The sequence below is a fragment of the Perissodus microlepis genome, chromosome 11 (assembly GCF_051167445.1).
Source record: "Perissodus microlepis isolate ML-2025 ecotype Zambia chromosome 11, ASM5116744v1, whole genome shotgun sequence".
NCBI lineage: Eukaryota > Metazoa > Chordata > Actinopteri > Cichliformes > Cichlidae > Perissodus > Perissodus microlepis.
This window is the reverse complement of record NC_140471.1, coordinates 31685377-31706842: the sequence shown is the minus strand read 5'-3', so window position 1 is coordinate 31706842 and position 21466 is coordinate 31685377. Positions and strand designations below refer to the sequence as shown.

The following is a 21466-nucleotide window of genomic DNA, read 5'->3' as shown; positions in this document are numbered from 1 at the left end:
TTCAAATTTTAGAAAAAAATCTATAGAAATACAGTTTCCCGTGCAAGGGTTACTATGCAGTTTTGTGTATTTGAGATCTGTGTGGCTAAAAATAATGCATGTCAACAGCAGCTATAAATGGTATAGTCAGTGCAAGAAGAACCATTTGCCTTTTGCACAAAACAGATGTGGGGGGCAGCACTGGTGGCATTAAGAATTAATCCCATTGTAGGAATTTTATTATTTTAGAACAGATACAAATGTTGATACAACTCAGTGGTGATCCAGCTGTCACACTCTACAAATGCCATCACAGACACACTGACACAAAAGTCACACTGTCATAAATAAAGTACATTCACTTGCATCCAAAAGAAAAACAATAAGAAGCAAATACAAATGACTTACCAAATAATCTGTCCCAAATAATCAGAATACCACCATAGTTCTTGTCAATGCAATAAAGGTTCCGCCCTGTTAAGTTTACATTTGTGAGGTTGCTGTATTACTTATTCACATTTTTAAAAAGATATCTGTTATCTCAGTGATATATAAACATTTTCAGAATTAACTCTGATCCATAAAACATCTTTCAGTCCTTATGCAATGTTTGATGTAAACAGCGTAAGGTTGGATAAAATTACCGTCCTCTTACCATGATGAACTCTGTGGTGTTTTGGAGTGTTCAAGATCCACTCCAGAGGTCCAAGGTCTCTGATTAACTGGAAGAAAGACATAAAATCAACTTTAAAGTAATAACCACTTTCATTTTCCTTATACAAATTAAAATACAAATAAACCATCTTTACTTGGTTTCCCAGTGACAGCATTGAAGTGTTTAATTTCTTTTTGTCCTTTTTGCTTCGTTTATGCTCCAGTAAAGACAAAATTCAGACAACTTATTATTTTCTATCTCCCAGAGAAACCAGAATGAAATAGTTGTTGCTGTTATTGCCACTAGTCCAACTGCCTGTTTGTCGAAACACTAGAATAATCACTCTTCTTCCATCTGGTCCCATTCAGACATCTCAGTGTAATGTCTGCAGCCATTAACATCTGTGTGTATGTTGAAGGGCACAGGGGGTCCCAAAACAGAGCAATAGTACCAAATATATATTACTTTACATGCAATAACAATTCTGTTTGGAATGAAGTGGACAGAAAACCCTTTTGCTGCAGTGGGTAAACTCACGAAGTTTCATCTTCTGGAGAGCAGGAATGCTACAGTACTATAAGTGAAGGCAACTGGTATAACTGGTCTGATGGTGGCAGCACAGAAGTATTCATGTAGCTACCACAAAGAAAACTGTCAATGATCACAATGAATTTTCTTGAAAACTGTGGATGCTTAACAAACAAACAACATTAAATAGTGGAATGATGAAACTTTATTTGAATTTGAATAAAACTGTTGCCCTAGTGTTTCAATTGGCAAGAGTTGCATTAACAAAACCATTTCTCTGACCAATGGAAATATCCATCCATCCATCCATCTTCTTCCGCTTATCCGGGGCTGTGTACCGGGGGCAGCAGCCTAAGCAGAGAAGCCCAGGCCGCCCTCTCCCCAGTCACTTCCTAGAGCTTGTCCAGGGGAACACCAAGGGCTTCACAGGCCAGCTGAGAGATATAATCTCTTCAGCGTGTCCTGGGTCTGCCCCGGGGCCTCCTCCCGGTGGGACATGCCCGGAACACCTCACCCAGGAGGCACCCAGGAGGCATCCTTGTCAGATGCCCGAACCACCTCAACTGTCTCCTTTCAATGTGGAGGAGCAGCGGCTCTACTCTGAGCCCCTCCCGAATTGCCGAATTTCTCACCCTATCTCTAAGGGAGAGACCCCGCAGGAGGTACCATAGGGGTCGGGTGCATTGTGAGCCAGGCGGCGGCCAGGAGCGGAGGTCCTGGCGGGCCGATACCCAGCTACTAAGACTGGCCGATGGAAATAATTTGGGCAACTCTTTAAATCTAAACTAGTACTAAAAAAAGTTAAATATTCCAGCAAATTGCTGTTGGAAGCCTTACTATAGCTGTCAGAATCACTTTCAAATATTCACAACATCCATAATTACATTTGTTGCCCTGATTAACACACTCAAAAGAGTTAATTTCACCATAAATAATATTATTTATTGGAGATGTAAGGACAACAACTACAGTGTTGGAAAAAAGACTTTGTGGCAATAGCAGAAAACTCCTGACAATGGTTAAAGACATTGTCACACACACACACACACACACACACACACACACACACACACACACACACACACACACACACACACACACACACACACACACACACACACACACACACACACACACACACACACACACACGGTTTAAACCATCAGGAATACATTTTCTTATTCATTTCTTGTTGGAAGGTACCAAACTGATTCCTCCGTGAGTCATTATAGATTAAAGAGGTCACACTGAGCATATTTCACACAGTTCATGTTTCTCTTTTGGTTGCAAGTCATATTTCGATGGATCACATCAGTATGACAGACGGAGAAATGTGCGTGGTTGGACAGAATTTCTCTGCGATTCATTATTTCCACATAATGGCTGCGCCTGGCAGCCGAGCGTGAGAGTTTTATCTTGAATGAAAGGGGTCTCCACGACTTCACTCCAGCTCTGAAGCTGCAGCGAATAGTGAGCCAGTAAATTCTATGACATCAAAAAAAAAAAAAAAAAAAACACCCTCTAGAGAAGGCATAAATTACATCCCTCAGAAAATTGTGACTATTACGACTGTTCTCACTAATAGCGCACTAAAAGATCGAGGGCGTTCCAAATCCATTCATTCCCTCTAACGATTGTGGGGATTGTAAAAGTGATACTCTCAGTCACTTTAAAAAGCAGACAGAATGGTCATGCTTCTGTTTGGAATATTTCATAAAATCTCATTATTTTTTATTGAATACAGGCTCCACTGCAACATGGAGTCCACAAAAGTCTGGCTTAACAGACAGATTAGCACTGGCACAGAGAGACAGACAACTTTACAGATTTTTTGTTCCTATTGATTCTTTAAACAACAACCACATTAATTCAGGTAATACTAATCTGGTAGTGCTACATGCTGCCTGAAAATATTTTATAATTGCATCATAGAGGTATAATACCTCTTTGACTAAACAATGAAGTTGCAGCCATGTTACTGAATTATGCCATTGAATAATTGACAAATAAGCATTTTTCCAGACATTATGTCACCATAGATAAACAAAACTTTGATATTTTGGATATAAACTGAAGAAAAACTACCCCGAATTGAAATCTGCAGAAGAATTCCCCAACGGTAAGGTGATTGTCTGCCAGTCCTCAACATCCAATGTCTATAGCCAGGTGACCACTTAATGTCTATTTAGATAATGCTTCTAAATAACTGCTCAAAAAGGCATTTAGAGTCTGTTGTAGAACCAAATATAACATGCAAAAACGTTTCATTTCAGCACTTAATTGTACCTCATTGAAATTTCATTATTGCTAGAAAAGGAATTCTTACATATGTACTAAAATATTTAGCTTCAAAGTAACAGCTGTTCTTACAGCTGCAAACAAAACAATTTAAAAATATTGCAACTTTAACTCTGAAGGCAAATGTTCTCCTTTTTGGGAATGTTTCACTTTTTTAAGTTTCACTACTCCTCAGAAAGTAGGTAGCAGGTGTTTGCAGACAACTCTAGATCTTCCATGAAAAATGACTATTAACCTACAAGCAACCACTCAACCAGGCAGGAAACACAGTTTGATGATGACATACATCCAGAGTCAGTAATGATTTCGATTCAGTTTAAGGGAAAAATATATATACATAAAAACATAACAAGTGAGTCGTTTTTATAGGAAAATGCCACTCCAAACCTTTAAACAGTAACAGTGTCATCTTTATAATGTACTGACACCAAATCTCTTATAAATACACACCTAGTGAAAACGTAAGCAAAGAATATGGACAACTACCGTGGGTTAGTATTAAAATCAGGCCCTTGTTTTGGCATTTTTAACAGAAAAAAAACACATACACTGTTGAATGAGCCTGTTTGGCATTTACCTCAGTATGGATCCAGAACTGGTAGAGCAGGTTTAATTGTATGTGAACAGCGAATATGGATGGAGGTACAGCCAGAGCCATCGGCAAATAGAAAACCTGAAGAAAGAAAGATTTCAACAGAAATCTTATGGAACCATAGTACAATGTGACAGGGTCCCAATAACACAGGTTTATTGCTCCAATAAGGTGGAACTACAAGCCTGTTTTTGCTAAATGATGCTCAATGATGCTTTTATTATTTTCCTGACTGACTATGTTAAACAAAAGTAAAACAATTCAGGTAACAATGTCCTGTAGGTTTAAGTCTTTATTATTCAAAACTGAATAAAACTTATTTTAATTTTTAAATGTAGCGCCAAATCCCAATAGTCAGTTGCCTCAAAGTGCTTTATATTAGAAGTTATATATTAGGAGTCCATTTGTTAGGGACATATTTTGGGCAGATTTGGTGGTCAAGAGTCTTTACAGCAGTTGGATTGCACTTGAGTAAATGAGTCAAACTCCAAGTCCACTGTGATCAGAAGAATCAAGTTATCTAGTACCAAAGTGTGACTAGATTTCTTTTTCATTGTTTTTGGACAATGAGGCAGCTCCATGGTGCAGAGAAATAAAAAAAAAAAAAACAAAAACATTAAGTTTTGGATATGCAGACAATATTCGTTAGAGCATTTCAGTCGTTCATCATCCAATGTTTCCCATGAAATTACACTGTATTCTTGTTGTTAGCAATGACACTTGATGCACCCAGGCTTAAATTAAAAACGTATGTCACAATGACATCAACTGACTCTTCAGTGAAGTCTTCATCTCATCAACCTAAAACTACTGCTGGCACTGGTGGTAGTCCATGTTCTACGTTGCAGCTGTACAGGTCTGCACCTGGCACAGGTTCTGTTTAGAGTGGCCCTCCAGCTCAGAGCAGGTTTCTACACCACAAGCAGTAAAACATGCAGTCTGCTACAGTGGACTTGGAGTTTGACTGTGGAATGAGAGACTCTTTGGAGATAGCTAGTTACTGTAGTTAGCCGAATCTCGTTTTTCAAATTACAATTGTCTAATACTGTAACTTGTGTTTGAATGCAATCATGTTGTTCTATTAGAAAAAAAAATCTGTGTGTTTAAAACAAAGGCTATCACTTGAAACATCCTTTAAAAGAATGAATATTGTCTTACCCATGAGGTAAACGGCTGGGTAACAGATTGTCTGAGGGCAGTGGTAAGGTTGTAGTACTCTGAACTGTGATGAACCTGGTGAGCAGCCCAAAGGACAGCAACCTCTGAAGAGCAATCATACACACACATTGTTAAAGATTAGACAGCAGCCATGTAGCCCTCTATATACAATCCATGCACTAGCCTTAAAGGCTCTCAGTATAACAAATGATTTATGCCAATCAAACCCTGCCCAATCCCCAAATAAGCAACTATACACTTTTATCCCCAGGAGGAGCCATTTTAACCTTGCTTCTGGCCAGCTGTGAAGAAAACCTGAGACCTGAGCCTTGCTGGTCATAAGGGGGTAGGGATTTCAGGCTATTATGACTATGGGGGTATTTGGCTGCAGCTGGTTAGCGTCCAGCTTGATGTCCCAGTGCTCCAGTTTACATTCCTCTGCTGTGTTGTGATACTTGCTACATTAATATCTGTGTTACACTTCATTTTAACATCCAAAGGGAACATGCTTGTTAAGTTTCACTGGATCTCCAGACCGTTTCCGGACCACCCCGTCTGGTCTGTGCTTTTTGGCACCTCCTGGCTACTTTGGCTTCTGCTGCTGTACAAGGAGAATAGTAACCTTCAAATACTTCAGAACCACATAACCCTATATGCAGACTATATATGGTAATATATTCCCTATAGTAAAAGCCTCAGCAATTAAATTAGGTTTGAGTTTCTTTTTGCAGCCTTGTTGTGTAATGCGATTACATTTGAGTTAAATTAGGTATTAGGATCTGTGAATGTGGTCACAATTGGGTGGTTGAAAATTAAAAAAATCTCAGCTTAGAATTGGCTCAAACGACACTTTATATTGTTTTTGTTTTTTATTATTATTATTATTCATCTAAATGTTTTCTCATCAAGACATTTGACACTTGAGAAATGCCCATATCTTTTCTGTCTAGGTTCGCCAACTCTTTGGAATTCCTAGGACTTCAACATTGACTAATCAAATGAAGTCAATCTTCATCTAAGACTTTCACAGCCTGAAGCCTGTCACAGCTGACGCAGATGGCCAAATTAGAGCAGCAATTAATCTGATCATGCCCCTAGTGTGGCTACAATGCAACCTTCACACAGAATAGAAAACTCAAATCAGGAACCTTGTTGTCAGGCAACTTTGTCAACCACTTCATGACCACCCCTGAAGTGAAGGAGGGTAAAAGGTTCTTTTCACACCTCAGTTGTAGACAAGAGCAAAATCAATCACAGTCCAGGCTTAATAAAAAGAAAATAAAATACAAGAACTTCCATACTAACATGTCCAAGTGAAATTAAAAATACGGGTTGTAAAATTACCCATCAATACATAAAGTTGTAAATCAATATTTGACAAATCTGCTCTTGTCAACCAATCAAATCTGCTCTTGATTGGTTGGTGTTAGCCATGACTTGCTTACAAATGACTACAGAATAAGCATTACATAGAAGCTACAGAATCCTACTAAGGATTTCCAAGGACCAGATCATACATGAGAACACCATAAAAAGATGAAAGCTGTGAACAAGAACCCAAGAGCATCACGTTTTGCAGGTTGCTGATATTGATGTTCATGTGTTCACTGTACAAACCAATTAGAACACTGTTAATGGAAGGACACCACACAGGAAGAGACACTTCGAGGACAATGGTTTATGAACAGCTCAGTGACACCTTTATAGAAAAAACAAAAGAAAAGAAAATTACAAATATATAATGTTGACAAGTTTAACTCTTCCTTGCTCTCCATTTCACAAATATGTGAGTTGTATTAAGGCCAGCAGTCGTGAAACAAAAATGGGTCGCGGGTCTCTGCACCTGAACAAACAAACTGCTGAAAACTTAAGGTGAGTGGTAAGAGAGTGGAGGAGCATGGTGATCTGTTCTAACACATTTCTAATCAGTGACAGTGAGGCAGAATTCAGTTTCAGAAAACCTCAAGTGAAAAGGTCCACACCACTCATATTTAACAGGGTTATTGCTGGACTTCAGCAGGTGTGAGAATAAATGTCACAGACTGTTTTTGGAAGTGTCATGTATCGTGTTAAATGCCATATTTTGGATTGACTCAAAATGGAAGCAACAGGGTTGGATTTTGTTTCAAACTTTATTAAACCCAAGTGCCACTGAAATCTGCTGATGAGGCAGAGGAGAGAAGTGTGGGAGGAGAGGAAGAAGGAAGGAGAGTGACTGAACTACAACAGTCAAGCACAAAAATTATGATATTTCTTCCGCTCTGAACCATAGGGTATTCAAAGATGAACTGTCCTGCTAAGAGACATATTCAGAGGATAAGCCAGCCTTTGTTCAATTCCAGCAGCCTGAAGCTCTTGCTTTTTTTCTTCTAACTGGAGTCATGCTTGGCGGGGTTCAAGACTAAGGGCGGCTAAGATTGATGTTTGTTGTCATTGATAGGAAGTTGGAACAGCTAAGCTTCACTGCAAGCCCATGTCCTCATCTCTGGACTCGGCGGGACACTGCATAGTTTGGCAGGGTCTATTCAGGAGGGAAGCCCCGTTAATGGTGAGAACCAGTGCCACAGAGCCCACGTTCCCAGCAAGAGCACAGAAATGCTGTGGACGGCCCTTCCATCTGTCCTCCAGTGAGCCTTAAATCAGGATTTCTAGGGAACAACAAGGATGAGTGCATACTAATCAGGTGATGGACATTTATGACACTTTTTTACCACACCCACAGGAGATACATGTTTGTGACTGTCAGTTCCCCAGTAAACTCGGGAAACCTAAATGTGCCACTGCTTTGCTCAACTGTTTAACCCCTAGTGCATATCCGTGTAACTGCAGGTACCAAAAGCAGTTGTAATCTTATTTAGTTCATTTAGTTTTTATTTATTGTCAGAATGTACAATATTAGAGCAAAAACAACCTCAACAACCAGACAATCCCTTATGTGAAGGCACTTGGTATAAATAGGGTGGTAGTATCCCCCACCCCCACTCCAGCAGAACCAGTTTCAGGGAGAAACAATCAACTGTGAAATAGATGGGTAATAAAAGCATAGCTTTTTTTTTTTTTTTTAAAAAAAAGGTTCCGATTGTGATATGCAATAGTAGTTTCACTTATGTGTGCTTATGAGTGTTCAGTACATTGGAAGTCTGAGTAGGGTCACCTGGTTCAACCCCAACTAAGCTTTATTAAGGGTTTTAAGCCAAATCGTAAAAATCTAAAAAGGGGATCTCTGTCTTGAACCCAAACTAGCAGATATTTAAAAGGGGCCGCTAGCAGAAAAGCTAAAGAAACTGAAAGATAAAGCAAAACTTGCAATAAGTGGAGGTGGGGGGCATTTCTCCTGAAGCTCGCTCCTCTTTTCTAAGACACTGCTACCACATAAGTATGGCCACAGCACATGGTTCATATGCGTTAAAACTAAATCAGTGTTCAGGTTTAATAACTCCATGGTTAAATACTCATCTGAATAATGCAAAGCAAGACTTTATTCCTTTGTTACTACTCACCTGATGTGGTACCCCTCCAAAAAAAAAAAAAAAAAAAAACACCCCCCCCAAGTGAGTCTTCCAAAAGACTCACTGGGAATAAAGGCACTTTTGAACTTTGAAACATTTTTCTAAAAGATTTTTGATTGATTAGTTAACTTTAAGTTTAGTAATGTAATTTAAACAACTCACGATTTAAGATTAAAAATGGTAATGGATTTTGGGCTCTTTGCTGCCATGCTAATGGAAGCCTGCTAACAGACTGAGAATAGAAACACAAAATGTGATGTTTAATAGTTAAGCAAATGCTAAAAAGAAGGTTTCAACTATGGCATATTTATACCTATTAGTGCAATAACTAACGGGCACTAAAGACCAAATATTGCCAAGGATGAAGTCTCAAACTAGGAAAGTATTAGAGGAAGTGAAATTTTCACCTGGCTCAAAGTCATAAACAATCCAGTGTGTGATGAAGCCAATTTTAATAACACTCACTCATGTCATCTTATTTGGGAAAGAATGTGTGATGGCAGAGTTTGCCTTCTAAAGTCATGTGACCCTGAGCAGGAGCAGAGGAAGCCCGAACAGCTGGCTGTCACTGGGGACCATTTGTGACCTGGAGATTTATTCGTGTTCTTCTCTGTTCACAAAAGAGAGATTTCTAGGCTAAAGAACAGACTCACCACATACCACACAACTGATTTCCTTTTCCTCCTGTAAATAAATCACTTAAAGCTCAATATTGTGGACACACTTTTTTGTTACAGCCTAGAGTCAATTGCAACAAAATGGGGGTTCATCCGGGATAAAATACCCAGAGAATCCCTTTACTGTAAAGGTTCATGTTTTTCTTTTCATTCATCTTTTGAACAGTTTGTTCTGCAACTTTTTAAACACTGCTGCAGCTGAAACTTACTGTCCCAGTACGTGGGCTCAATTGAAGAGATATTGCAGGACGTCTACGTTATAACTTTTTTTTTAGAATCATTATCTGGCACGTAATCAAGGTCCATAATAATGAAATCATAATCAGTCATGTAATGTGACTAGGTTAAACTTTGACACGGCCTGTTTACATCTATCCAAACCATGTCAGGAGCAGTGTTTATATAACCAGAGTCATGTAAACACAAGAGCCAAAGTCCAATTGAGATCCATAAATTTAGCTCTAGTCAAGGCCACCACCAAGCCCCTACAACTGCCAATTTATACCTTGAATAATGCTTCTATAAGAAGAAAATATGACTAAATAAAAGAAAAATAATCACCATAGGAGTAGATCCAAACTGACACTCTTTTAACCATATAAAATGCTTTTACAGTTACATCAATTAGATGTCTAAATCATCACCCGCAGAGACAAACACTTGGCAGTATTAAGCAACATCCTTCAGCCATCATGTGCAGCCCTCTGAGTGGTGGGCTGCCCTGTCAATCACAGGACTAATGGGCTGTGAACAGCTCTCCAGTGTTTGGATTGGAGGACTCTTGGATAGGGTGCCAACCCAAACAGCAACGCAGGGCTCAGTGGGATGGTCGGCCAACTCTCCTCCATCTCTGCCATACTTCATGCTGTCCACACAGTTCAGTCACACACTCTAAAGTAAACACACTAACCCTGGTCAGGCCCACTTGCAGCTCTCACAAACAGGGTGTAAAAACTATGCAAAGAAAGTGACAGGAGAAATAAAATTGATTTTCTGTTTAATTTTGTTATATCAACATTGTGCTTTAATTGATCATATTTCCACGTCCATTATTTCAGTGTGCTGAAATCCAAAGCACCAGTTCTTTGCCCTCCCTTTTATTGCTTTCTGTTGCAGACCCAACATCAGAATCCACCTCTTCAGTTCCCAGAGGTTTACTGAACTGTTTAAAAAGTGGTGAAACACTGTTTAGCATACACCTTTCCCAGCTTCATTAAAATGCCTTGGTGGCATCAAATTAAAACTGAGTACATTATAAAAAATTTAATTTTGGTTTCAGCATTTGGTAAATAGTAAATGGCCTGTATTTATATAGCGCTTTACTAGTCCCTAAGGACCCCAAAGCGCTTTACACATCCAGTCATCCACCCATTCACACACACATTCACACACTGGTGATGGCAAGCTACATTGTAGCCACAGCCACCCTGGGGCGCACTGACAGAGGCGAGGCTGCCGGACACTGGTGCCACCGGGCCCTCTGACCACCACCAGTAGGCAACGGGGGAAGTGTCTTGCCCAAGGACACAACGACCGAGACTGTCCAAGACGGGGCTTTTTTTTCTAAGACATTTCTAAGACAAAAACATTTACAGTTGAACCCATTTATAGTTTTTAGTATATAATGAGAGTTTAAATGACATTTATAATGTCCAAGTTTAAAGAGAAATTTCAATTACTGCTTTGCATGTGTATGTTTCAGGTAATCAGACCCCATTCACATGAAAAGGAGAGACATTTAAAGAAAAAAATAAATTGGTAATGATTTTTTTTTTTCATTTTAAATATTACATAAAAAGACTATATCCAGCAAATCAAATAAAAACAATAATTGCTGAAGTAATGTCTTACCACTCAAGAACAAGCAATGTAGTAATAGTGAAAAATTTAACAGGAAATGAGAAAATCCTACGTAAAAATGCAGGTTTGGTTAAAATTCAAAAGTAAAAAAAAAAAAAACAAAAAAAAGTTTTACTAATCTATCCTCGTATTCATTTTTCACATTCACACTTCATCTCTCCACTCAGTGGAAGTTTGTCCTCAGCTTTGTCTGCAGCTGAAATCACCTCTTCTGTCAAAACTGTTGACAGAGGGAAGTCTGTCCATGCAGCGAGCAGAGCACACGAGGGCAGCAGACAGCCTGACTCTGGCCTCTGCTGAGCTCAGCGACCCTCTCAGTGATCATAACACACACTTCTTTTCCACACTTTGGTTAAAGCTGTACATACAGGCACTGTGGATATTATCTCTTTGTGATGTGTAGGTTCAATCAGACCAGTTTTTCTTGGTCTTATTCTAAAGTTCTTTCCCTCTCAATGCACACAGAGCAGACAGTATGAGCAAAGAGGCCTATAGATCACTGTTGATGTTATCTTTACCTCCCATGAGGCCTTTCACTTGCTCTGTTCTGCTTGCGTGAGTGAGACTCCCACATCCTGACCAAACCGTACAGACAGAACCAGCAAACCAAGCAGGAGTCCAGATTCTTCTGTTGGCCCTGCAACCTGCACTAGGCCAGGAACTTGCTGTCAGAATAAAGATTTATGAAGACCTGGCTGCCTGGGGGTCTTTTCAAGGCCCAGACCCTCTCAACCTTGCCCCACAGCCAGAAGGTGCTTCTCTTTAAACAACATCCACACCGCCCAGCTCTCCTTTGGGATGGATGGACAGTGATAAGCACATCTGTTTGTCTCAACAACTGCTGCTGTCTGCAGGGCTGAATGACAGCGGGTGTTTGGACACACCAGCAGAAAGTTAAAGTTAGGTTTGTTTGTTGAGTTGAGTTCAGGTTATCTACTGGGATTGCAGCTAAATTTAATTGTCTGTATGAACTAATAAATCATCCATTTCCTTGACTCCAAATCATTTTAACTTGTATGTTTAAAAAAAAAAATGCCATCAAGCTGATGCCTCAGCTGATACTATGTGACACTGGAAAATGTCACATAGTATCAGCTGCAGTGGTGCAGCTGCATCATATTTGCTGCTAAACCGCAATCCATGTTGAAACCTACCTCTGCCCAGCTTCTCCTCCTCCTATGCTGCATCAGACCAAAACAATTTGTTGTCACTGACCAACTAAACAACACCACTGTCTGGATATTGCTGCTTCTGATTTACTGTGCATGCAGAGAAGTCAGAGAGGGCCCACATTAGAGGCATAATGACAAATATAATGAGGTAAATAAAAATCTTTAACTATAATGGTCCTCTCTGAACCAAAAGTAATGATTAACAGGGTTAATATTACGTGCGCAAACATTAAAATTGATTAACCAATTTTTTTTTCAAAGTACTCCTATCTAATTGTCACCGAAAGTAGAAGATAAATAATCCAGTGTCCACTTTATATAGTTTAGTTCCTTTGCTTTATCATGGTTGAATGTAAAGTGCACTACTTTATAAGGATTACAACATATACAACTGAATTTTTAGTGCTACTTCTTATCATATTTCTGTTCCAGCTTGGATCATGAATAATCCAAAACTACTTTAATCTAGAAATGCACTAGCCAGTATTTAAAAAAAAAAAAAATCCAGTTAAAAATGCCACCATACAGTGTTTACCAATTCCAGTTCTGTGCTGTTAAAATCAGATTAAACTGCCCTTGTCTCAAAATACATCACTTTGTGGAAGTAATGATACCATCTCACAGGACCTTTAAGTGATGCTCTGGTGTTTCTGAGCTCTGTGAGCAGCAGCAGTTACTGTGGTGAGACAACTGCAGCATAACTCCATTACCTCACATATAATCAGAGTACAGACAGCTGACTAGCTGATTAATGGCTTTACTCTGGCAGGCATGCCTGGATATAGATGCTGCCCAAGAGCAGAGCTGCTATTAGTGGCACTCGCGATATGAGGTTAGAATAAACAGAATCAACAGTGCTGTCAACAACATGGCCGCATCTGAATCAAGCTGGCCTGCTGCTCACCCAAAACCATCTGCGTTCAGGCTGGTTCAGAATAGCAGCGTTTTTAACATATATAGTGCGTCTGCTGCTGAAAGAACTGTGGGGAGAAGGAACCCAAAAAAAAGTGTGGGGTTAAAATGGGAATCTGTTTTCTATTCTTGTCAGTCATCATAAACGCATTGATTATTGAATCAATGCGTTTATAGAAGGTGGCTTCTATGGCTGCTAATAGATAAACTAGCGGTTAAATGTTTACCAAGGGTCATATTATTTCAGAGGCCAGAGGAGTTAAATTTTCTGGAAATCTGTCAGCAATTGAACATTTACATCTTTTCTTTCATGAAAAGATAGATAAACATTACCAAGCAGTACCAAGTAAAGTTACAGCAATGATTCGTGAAAATTCTGGCATTAGCAATGTGATCAAGCAAATACTGATATTGGGAGTTAGCATAAACAAACACTTCATTTGAGCCTGTATGTGCGCAAAGGTCATTCAAATGTTTGGAATTCCAGATTTGCCTCAACTTTAACCACAACGGGTGTTTTCCTAAGCAGAATCACACCAAGTGCCAAAGGCCATAAATACAGTGTAGTAAAAGGCTTTCGCCTTTTCTTTTGTGAATGAGAATCCCGAGTTTCATCCAGCTCAAATTAAAAAACAGAGCTGGAGATTGAACCGCTCAGTCTTCTTTAATTTGCTGTTATCCCCAAGATCAGTGTCTGGAAAGAGCAACATCAAATTAATAAGGTCTCCTTAGTAAAGATGGCATCAGCACAGACGACTGCTGCCCTTCCAGTTATCTTTGAATCATCTTTTCATGTGGAAGTCATGAGGGGGAAACTATGAAAATATCCATAAAGCTGGTCAAACAAAGTGATATTTCATGCTGAGGCTGACATTTCCAAGCATGTAGTTGGTTCTTCTAGCATTTTTCTATTGTGATCTTTTTCTTATTATGCAATATTACGAGTTCTATCTTATTCATTTGGACACTACAATTACAGTTGCAGTGTTCAGACTGTTGAGGCAACAAATGGCAACAGTGCTCGTCTTACATCCATTTCATTCTTCAGTGCTTCTTTATAGGAAACATGCCTCACTCACATTGGAACATTTTGGTTGAACCTTCCTCTGGAAGAAGCTGGAGGTCAGAAAATGGTTGACCAAGATGACCTCGCCTGACCAGAGTGAGGAGTGAGGACCGTGCCGGCCCTGTCCTGTGGTCAGGGACAGCCACTTCCCTTTGGTAACAAGGGAAAAAGCTTATATTCCTGAGCAAGCACTGCACCAGATGACTATCTGCAACCTCGCAATCTTCCATAATAACAACCCAAAGAGGCTGGAGAAAGAGGAAATGAAAGTAAGTGGAACATTTTTGAGACAAAACTGATTCTGCAGTTCAAAAATAAAATAATTCCAACCGAACACACCACAGAGATATGTCACAGTATTGGCAACATTCCTCTGCATCATGTGACACCAAGAGGACGACAACAGTGGGAAAACGTCATGAGATCGCCTTTCAGGTGTTATTGGATGTTATTCAGCAGACAGAATACTTCTTGGGCAGGGATAGCTCAGTAGGTAGAGTGGCGGCCCCATGATCAGAAGGTCGGGGGTTCGACTCCACTGAACGGCTACCCTGAGGTACCCCTGAGCAAGGTACCGTCCCTACACACTGCTCCCCGGGCGCTGCATTGGTGGCTGCCCACTGCTTCACTGGGTGAATGGGTTAAATGCAGAGGAACTATTTCCCTATGGGGACTAACACGCACACTTTACTTTACTTAAAAATCAGTGAATGTTACTTAACTCAGTTTTCTTGGATTGTCAAAACAAAAGTCTGGAGCTTTGTGTACATGATAGATGGACTCTGCACTTTTCCAGTCAGAAAGTTGATCCTTGCCCAGTATTTTTTTCCCAGATCAGGTAGTGGTTTGGATTTATTCTGTCCCAACAGCTGAACTGAGAGACCCAATTAATAGGACTGCCAATTCTTGCCTCAATGATTCACAGATACTTTGATTGAATCACCGGTGAGCATCCAGACAACATAAAAGCTTATCATCATCAATACAGCTGCTGAGCAGCTACACAGATTTTCTCATTTTTCAAATATGATGCAATACATTGACACAAGCTGATGTTTTTGTATTCATTAGCCAAGTCTTATGTTGCAACTTTGGCTTTTTGCAGATTCACTTGTTTCTTTTAAGTTATTAAACTTTTTTAAAAATGCTTTTTTCTTCTTTCATGCATTTCCCATTTAAAAGGAAAGCAGGCTTTTTAAACAGATACCACATGGACTCATGAGTTCCTCAGCTCACAGAAAAATATGAGCATCCTGTCATCCTGCCAGGAAAGTGTGGTGCAGTCCCAGTCCATGTAAGACGAGGTAACTCGCATCCGTACTTTGACACTCGTTTTCATTACCAGGTCATTGATCATTTAAAGGTTTAGTGTGCAGGTGATGCTAACAAGAAACGAGGATCCCTCATGTCCCTATAAAAATAATAAAGTAATATGTGTGCATCTAAAGCTATTCCTCAATTAAACAGTGTGCACTGAAAAAAAAAAAATCCAAGTTACTCATCTTTGCAGGCACTACAGAGGTTGCCGTGTAGATTTTTAAAACTTAAATGCTGTATGTTCATCATTAATAGTTACACCAGACACTGAATGTCTGATTGTAATTTACCATCTTACACTGTATTCCAAAGTGCCTAAACTCCAACTTACACAAAGACATAACCATGATGGTTATATGCCTTGCACTCTGAAAGTGCACAGTAAAAGTCAAAGTAAAACTGACCACCAGCATCTTGAGCTGATGCTCTCGGTCACCTCAAAAGCACAGAGGCCAGTTCAGCTGTGGCAGAAAGTTTAAAAAACACAGCTTCTGTTTACTCAGATTCTAACATCAACACAGAACCAGTGGACTTTCATCCAAAGCTATGTGGACTAGACAGCGGTCAGCTTGATGTGCCTCTGACACAAATAAACATCAGCGCAGGCCACAGATAAATAGCTCTCTTCCGATGTGCTGAGTGGCAGCTGAGCATCTGGCATGAACATCAGACAAGACATGTGGAGAAGCCTTTTTTGTAGAGCCACTACTCTACAAAATTCTTTGACATGTACATTTTTTTAATATGTTTTTTTTTTTTAAAGCCATATTCTGCAGGACGTTGCTACTTCTGAGACATGACTTTATACAGCCTGCTGCTGCAACAGCTCTGGGTTAAGACCGGAGTCCTCTGGAGACCATGGCCTCTCACATCTGCACAGCTCTGAAGCAGCTGGATGTAACTCAAAAATAATTGCTTCCTCTACAACGTCCAGAAAAGCATGATGTGCATCCTATCTTCAAGACTCCTCCCTGTGGGGATGGCAACTAAATCAATATTTTACAGCCATTTATCATCAGCTAACTTTGCAGCTTTTGTTATTACTTTACATACTGGCCTAACAAGCGCAAGATCACCAGTTTGATCCCAAGAGGAGACAAATCCCTTTGCCATTTTGTGAGGTAGAGCATTCTCTGTATATTAAAAAAAATGAAATAAAATCTACTAACAATCAAACATGTAGAGCTACCTGCTACGACATCCTCTTGTGAATAAGGGAGCAGCCAAAAGCAGCAGAGTGATTCACAACTCAGCAGCATGAACCTGGATACATGTTTTAAATGGTTTTATTACTATTCACAAATTGCTCATTGTAAAAATTTTACAACAAACACCATGAATCCAAACTGACAGGAGTCACCAACCTTGACCAGGACAATGCTCTTTATAAGTTCATTTCAAGCAATGTTACAAAACAGTGTGGATCTAGATACTTGTGCACCTGGAGTTTTCACAAAGGTTATGGAACACAAGACACATCTTGCAGAAATAAGCCATAGAAATGGAGGATCAACCCCAACTGAATGACCGGAATATCTCAGGTCTCTGCTTTTGCCAGTGGTAATGGTGCCAGTTAGTGATAATTCTGTAAAGCAATTATTTGTCAACGACCTTTTTTTAAAGAAATGCAGACAATGAATAAAAACTAAAGCACAAGGAGAAAAACGATGATGACATGTATGAACACTTGCTTCAACTATAAGGAAAATATTGTGGAGAGACTAGACCCAGTCAAGTTGTGTAGAAAGGTGCGACCAATGTGGAAGTGATGCAATCAGAAGCAATGTCCTTGTGCAGTAAGGTTAGACGGGCAGATTTAATCCATCCCTGGGAAACTGCACAGCGGTTTTTTTGGAAACGGTACAACTAGCTCCCATGCTCCGTTTCCCATGAAAATGCAAAGTAATGTCAACACGGGACGAAGAGAAGAATGGAAACATGGAAACATTTTGCGTGTGATATCAAGGAAAACAAGACGCTTCGCAAACCACGTGGAGCACTTAGCGGCAAAAAGATCCAACTTTTACTATTTCTATTTTAGTCAATTAACTGAACTTTAGATTTGGTTTGCTGTTATTCCTGTTATGATATTTAGTTGAGTAAAACAAAATCAAGATGTGTTGTCAATTAACAACCTTACCCTGTTGGAACAGGTAAGAATATTTTGAATGTACTGTGCTCATTATGGTTGAAATTCCTGAATAAATAGAATCTCGCATTTAATATGTTACAATGTGTCTACATTCAAATTTTTCAGCCAAAGAAATCATGACTATAAACTTGTAAACCCCAACAGGTAACAAAAGAGACTCTTCCTGTGCTATAGTTTGTATTGACTGACTAACAATGGTGAACACAACAGAAGGTGAGCACGCAAATTTAAAATCAGGTATGTCGTTGGTTTTTTTGGGCGGGTCTCAGAACTTTTTAGCTGCACCCTACAGGTAAAGGAGCAATCGTGTTTTCAGAACACACGCAAAAAACAACAACTATTAACATAACTTGTTACACAAAACATTTTTTTTTGTAAATTAAAATCTGCACAATAAATTCCCTTCAGCTGTGGGTGAGTGTACGACTGGTACCGTGAGCAAAACGGTGGACCCAGTAGTAGCCAAAGTCCACTCCCAAGAAGGTGAACCACCAGGTCCAGGCAGAGTCCCAGGGCAGCTCCACCAAGCGGTAGTGGTTCCACACATGCATGTAAGCGCTCAGCTCACAGCCTCTCATCAGCAAGCTGTGGAGAGGAAAGGTCAAAGCTCAGTGTCAGCTCAAATGTGCTTATGCAAGTACAGCATTCAGTTTGTGATCACGTACAGCTGCGCTCCAAGGATCACGATAGTCATCTGTTCACCTTGTGTTCCATCTTGACAGAAATTTGTTTAATTTGTAAGTAATTTTGTACATCAGGTATTACAAAGCCTCCCCTGTTGGAGTTCCCATCATTCAGCCCTATTACTGCTCCCCATTTCAATCCACATTTTAAAACGATGCAGAACTAGAAAAGATTATGTTCAACTAACTTTGAAACTAACTTTATATTTACATTGAAGATGAACCACTATAAGAACCATTTTAAGAGAACCATCTTAAAACCAATTTCAGTAAGCTGAAGTTTGTTTGAAAAAATAAATATTAATAGTTATATTCAGTTCTGTTGAACATCCTAAACCTGCCATACTGCATCCTTTTATCACCTAATTTATCTGTTCCCTGCTGGCCTCCTCACATGAACTCACTTTTAACAGGTAATGGTTCTTTAATACAAGATCCAGAGTTACAGCACCTAAAAAAATAAACTAAAAAACCTAAACTAAAAACAAACAAACAAACAAAAAAAAAACCACATTGCTCAGCCATATAAAAAACACCAAACCACGGTGTTTAAAATGAACAGAAGCCAAATTATGCCTTACTTGCACTATTACTATGTGACCTGACCTGCCTAAACACTCACAGTGGGAGTCTGGAGACCATTCCAGCAGATAGGGAGGTGATTCCATCACTGATTGTGATCACTGGGGCCCCCGTCTTCAGAAAGCCCACCACCAGCTCCAGAACTATCAGTCCCACAAAGAAAGGAGTTGCCTGCACAGACACAAAATCATGATTCAGCAGTGTTACAAACCATGAAAACACAACTGTTCCAAGTCCTCTGTTGCCATTACCCGTTGTGTTGAGCATTTGTTTTGGCAGATGAGCTAAAAGCTTGCAGGACTTTCATGTCTTGTGATCCATGATGTTTGTTTCACTGTATGAGTCTGGAGCAACGGGTATAAAACCACAACCAATTGGCAGATTGGTGAACAAAAACATTTATCCAAGCACGGCAGCAGTGGAGGTAGAAATTATCTCAGTGGATGAATTAAACATCAGTGCTAACCAACAGCAAGCTTTCATTTCAGTGATGTCAGGCAGAACCCAAGCAAAATAGAATGAGGAGCAAGATCTTATTTTAAGAAACCTAATTGTCTTCACGCTCACTGATAATATAAAGTCATACATGTTCAGAGAGAGCGCATTAAGTCTGTTAGGCTACGTAAATAGATGGAGACCGCAGGTAAACAAGCTACGCATCTTATGTTACAGGAACAAGTAAAGGGCTGATGTGCCCTTTTCCAGCTCCATAATTTCATCATGGACCTCTACTAAATCAACTTTGCATGATTCACATTTCAGTAGAATTCTTACTCCTCTTATACTGTGCCTTTATGCAATTCTTAAGTTCCTGTTCTATTAGAAACCATCCACTTCATTATCACTTTAAGGCCATCCTCCCTAAACAGTCAAATTTCTTCTAACTGGCTGATCTACACATGGATTCATCCACCTTTGTATTCAATGCACATTCTGAGCCACAGTTTCATGAAACATGGAATTCTTTGAGCTGACATCGGGTAGGCACACTGGTAGGAAAAAAGAGACAATAAGAGCTGAGCGTTTCAAGCAAACTGACGTCTAAGGTTTTAGGTGTCGGGGGGGGGCATGGGGGGCAGATCAACCACAACATCCTAGTCAGATACCCAAAGCACATCAACGTTTCTGCTTTTGATGTGTAGCAGCTCTACTCTGAACCCTTCCTGAATGACCAAGCTTCTCACCTCATCTCTAAAGGAGAGCCCAGAAACTCATATTCACTACTTCTATCTATGATCTTATTCTTTCACTCAATACTCACATTTCACAGTCATTGAGGAGGGTAGGCAAGTACACAAGTACACTGGCCAGTAAATTGCCAGCTTCACTTTCATGCTTAGCTCTCTTCGCCACAACAGATGGTACAGCAGCCATGTTACTACTGACGCTGCTCTCTACACCCTCTCCACTAAGTCAAGAAGGTCCCAATATATTTAAACTCCTTGACTTGGAGCAGAAGTTTGATCCTGAAATGGAGTGCACACTCCACCCTTCTCTGGCTGAGAAGCATTGCCTCGGGACTAATTGGGACCAATTCATACTTGGGACTAATTGTTATTACACTGTTTCATACTCAGCTGCAAACCTTGTGAGTTGGAGGTCACTGCCTGAAGCAGCTAGAACCACCACATAATCTGCAAAAAGCACCAAACTGAAAACCCCCCAACACTTGGCTGTGCCTAGAAATTCATTCTTTAAGTCTTGGAAAACAAATATGGCATTTTTAGCATAACCTCAAATAATATATTAAGAAAAGAGGCTCATCTGCTATGCAAGTTGGTTTTTAGTATTTTTTTTTTCTTTCAGATGAATGTTTGATAATTTTAAAAAGCAGTTTAAAATGCTCATAAGTCAAATAAGTATAATCTTTTTCAATTGTAATGGACTGTACATAAACTTTTGGTGTTTTTGCAAGTTAGAAAACACTCATCTGGAAAGATGTGCACCAACTTTTACTCATTTTAAAGATACATAGTTAAAAACTGAAAGTTCACACTTAAAGAGAAACGAACAACAGCAGAAAGAGTTTCATGGGGTAAAATGTCTGTAAATGAATAAAACCTACTTTAAAAGAATAACTTCTTACATTGTAAGAACCAAATAGCAAACAGAAAAAGTTGCCATGAACACATGACAATAATTGCTTTTGACAAAACAAATGGTGAGCACCAAGCAAACAGTCAGTGACATGCCTTTATTTGTAACAGTCGTGGAAAGCCGTAATAACCTCTTGATGGGTTTGTCAAACATGGAACAAATTAGTGAGGGACGGGGTTAGCAAACGGGTCACAACAATGACTTTGGCAGCATGTGAGCCCTGCTGCTT

General features: G+C 39.6%; 1 protein-coding gene across 3 annotated transcripts in view; it reads right to left on the bottom strand.

Annotated features, from left to right (window-relative positions):
- Positions 1 to 21466, bottom strand: part of agmo (alkylglycerol monooxygenase) — a 53847-nt gene that overhangs the window by 30130 nt on the left and 2251 nt on the right. For 2 of the 3 annotated variants that reach the window (XM_084944137.1, XM_084944136.1), the window contains exons 2-7: positions 19181 to 19311; positions 18309 to 18460; positions 5211 to 5314; positions 4038 to 4133; positions 635 to 701; positions 388 to 453 (exon numbers count right to left, since the gene is read on the bottom strand). In XM_084944137.1, the coding sequence (XP_084800263.1) occupies positions 388 to 453; positions 635 to 701; positions 4038 to 4133; positions 5211 to 5314; positions 18309 to 18460; positions 19181 to 19311 (616 nt within the window). The remainder of the gene's footprint in view (positions 1 to 387; positions 454 to 634; positions 702 to 4037; positions 4134 to 5210; positions 5315 to 18308; positions 18461 to 19180; positions 19312 to 21466) is intronic. The other variant, XM_084944138.1, reaches the window with a different exon arrangement.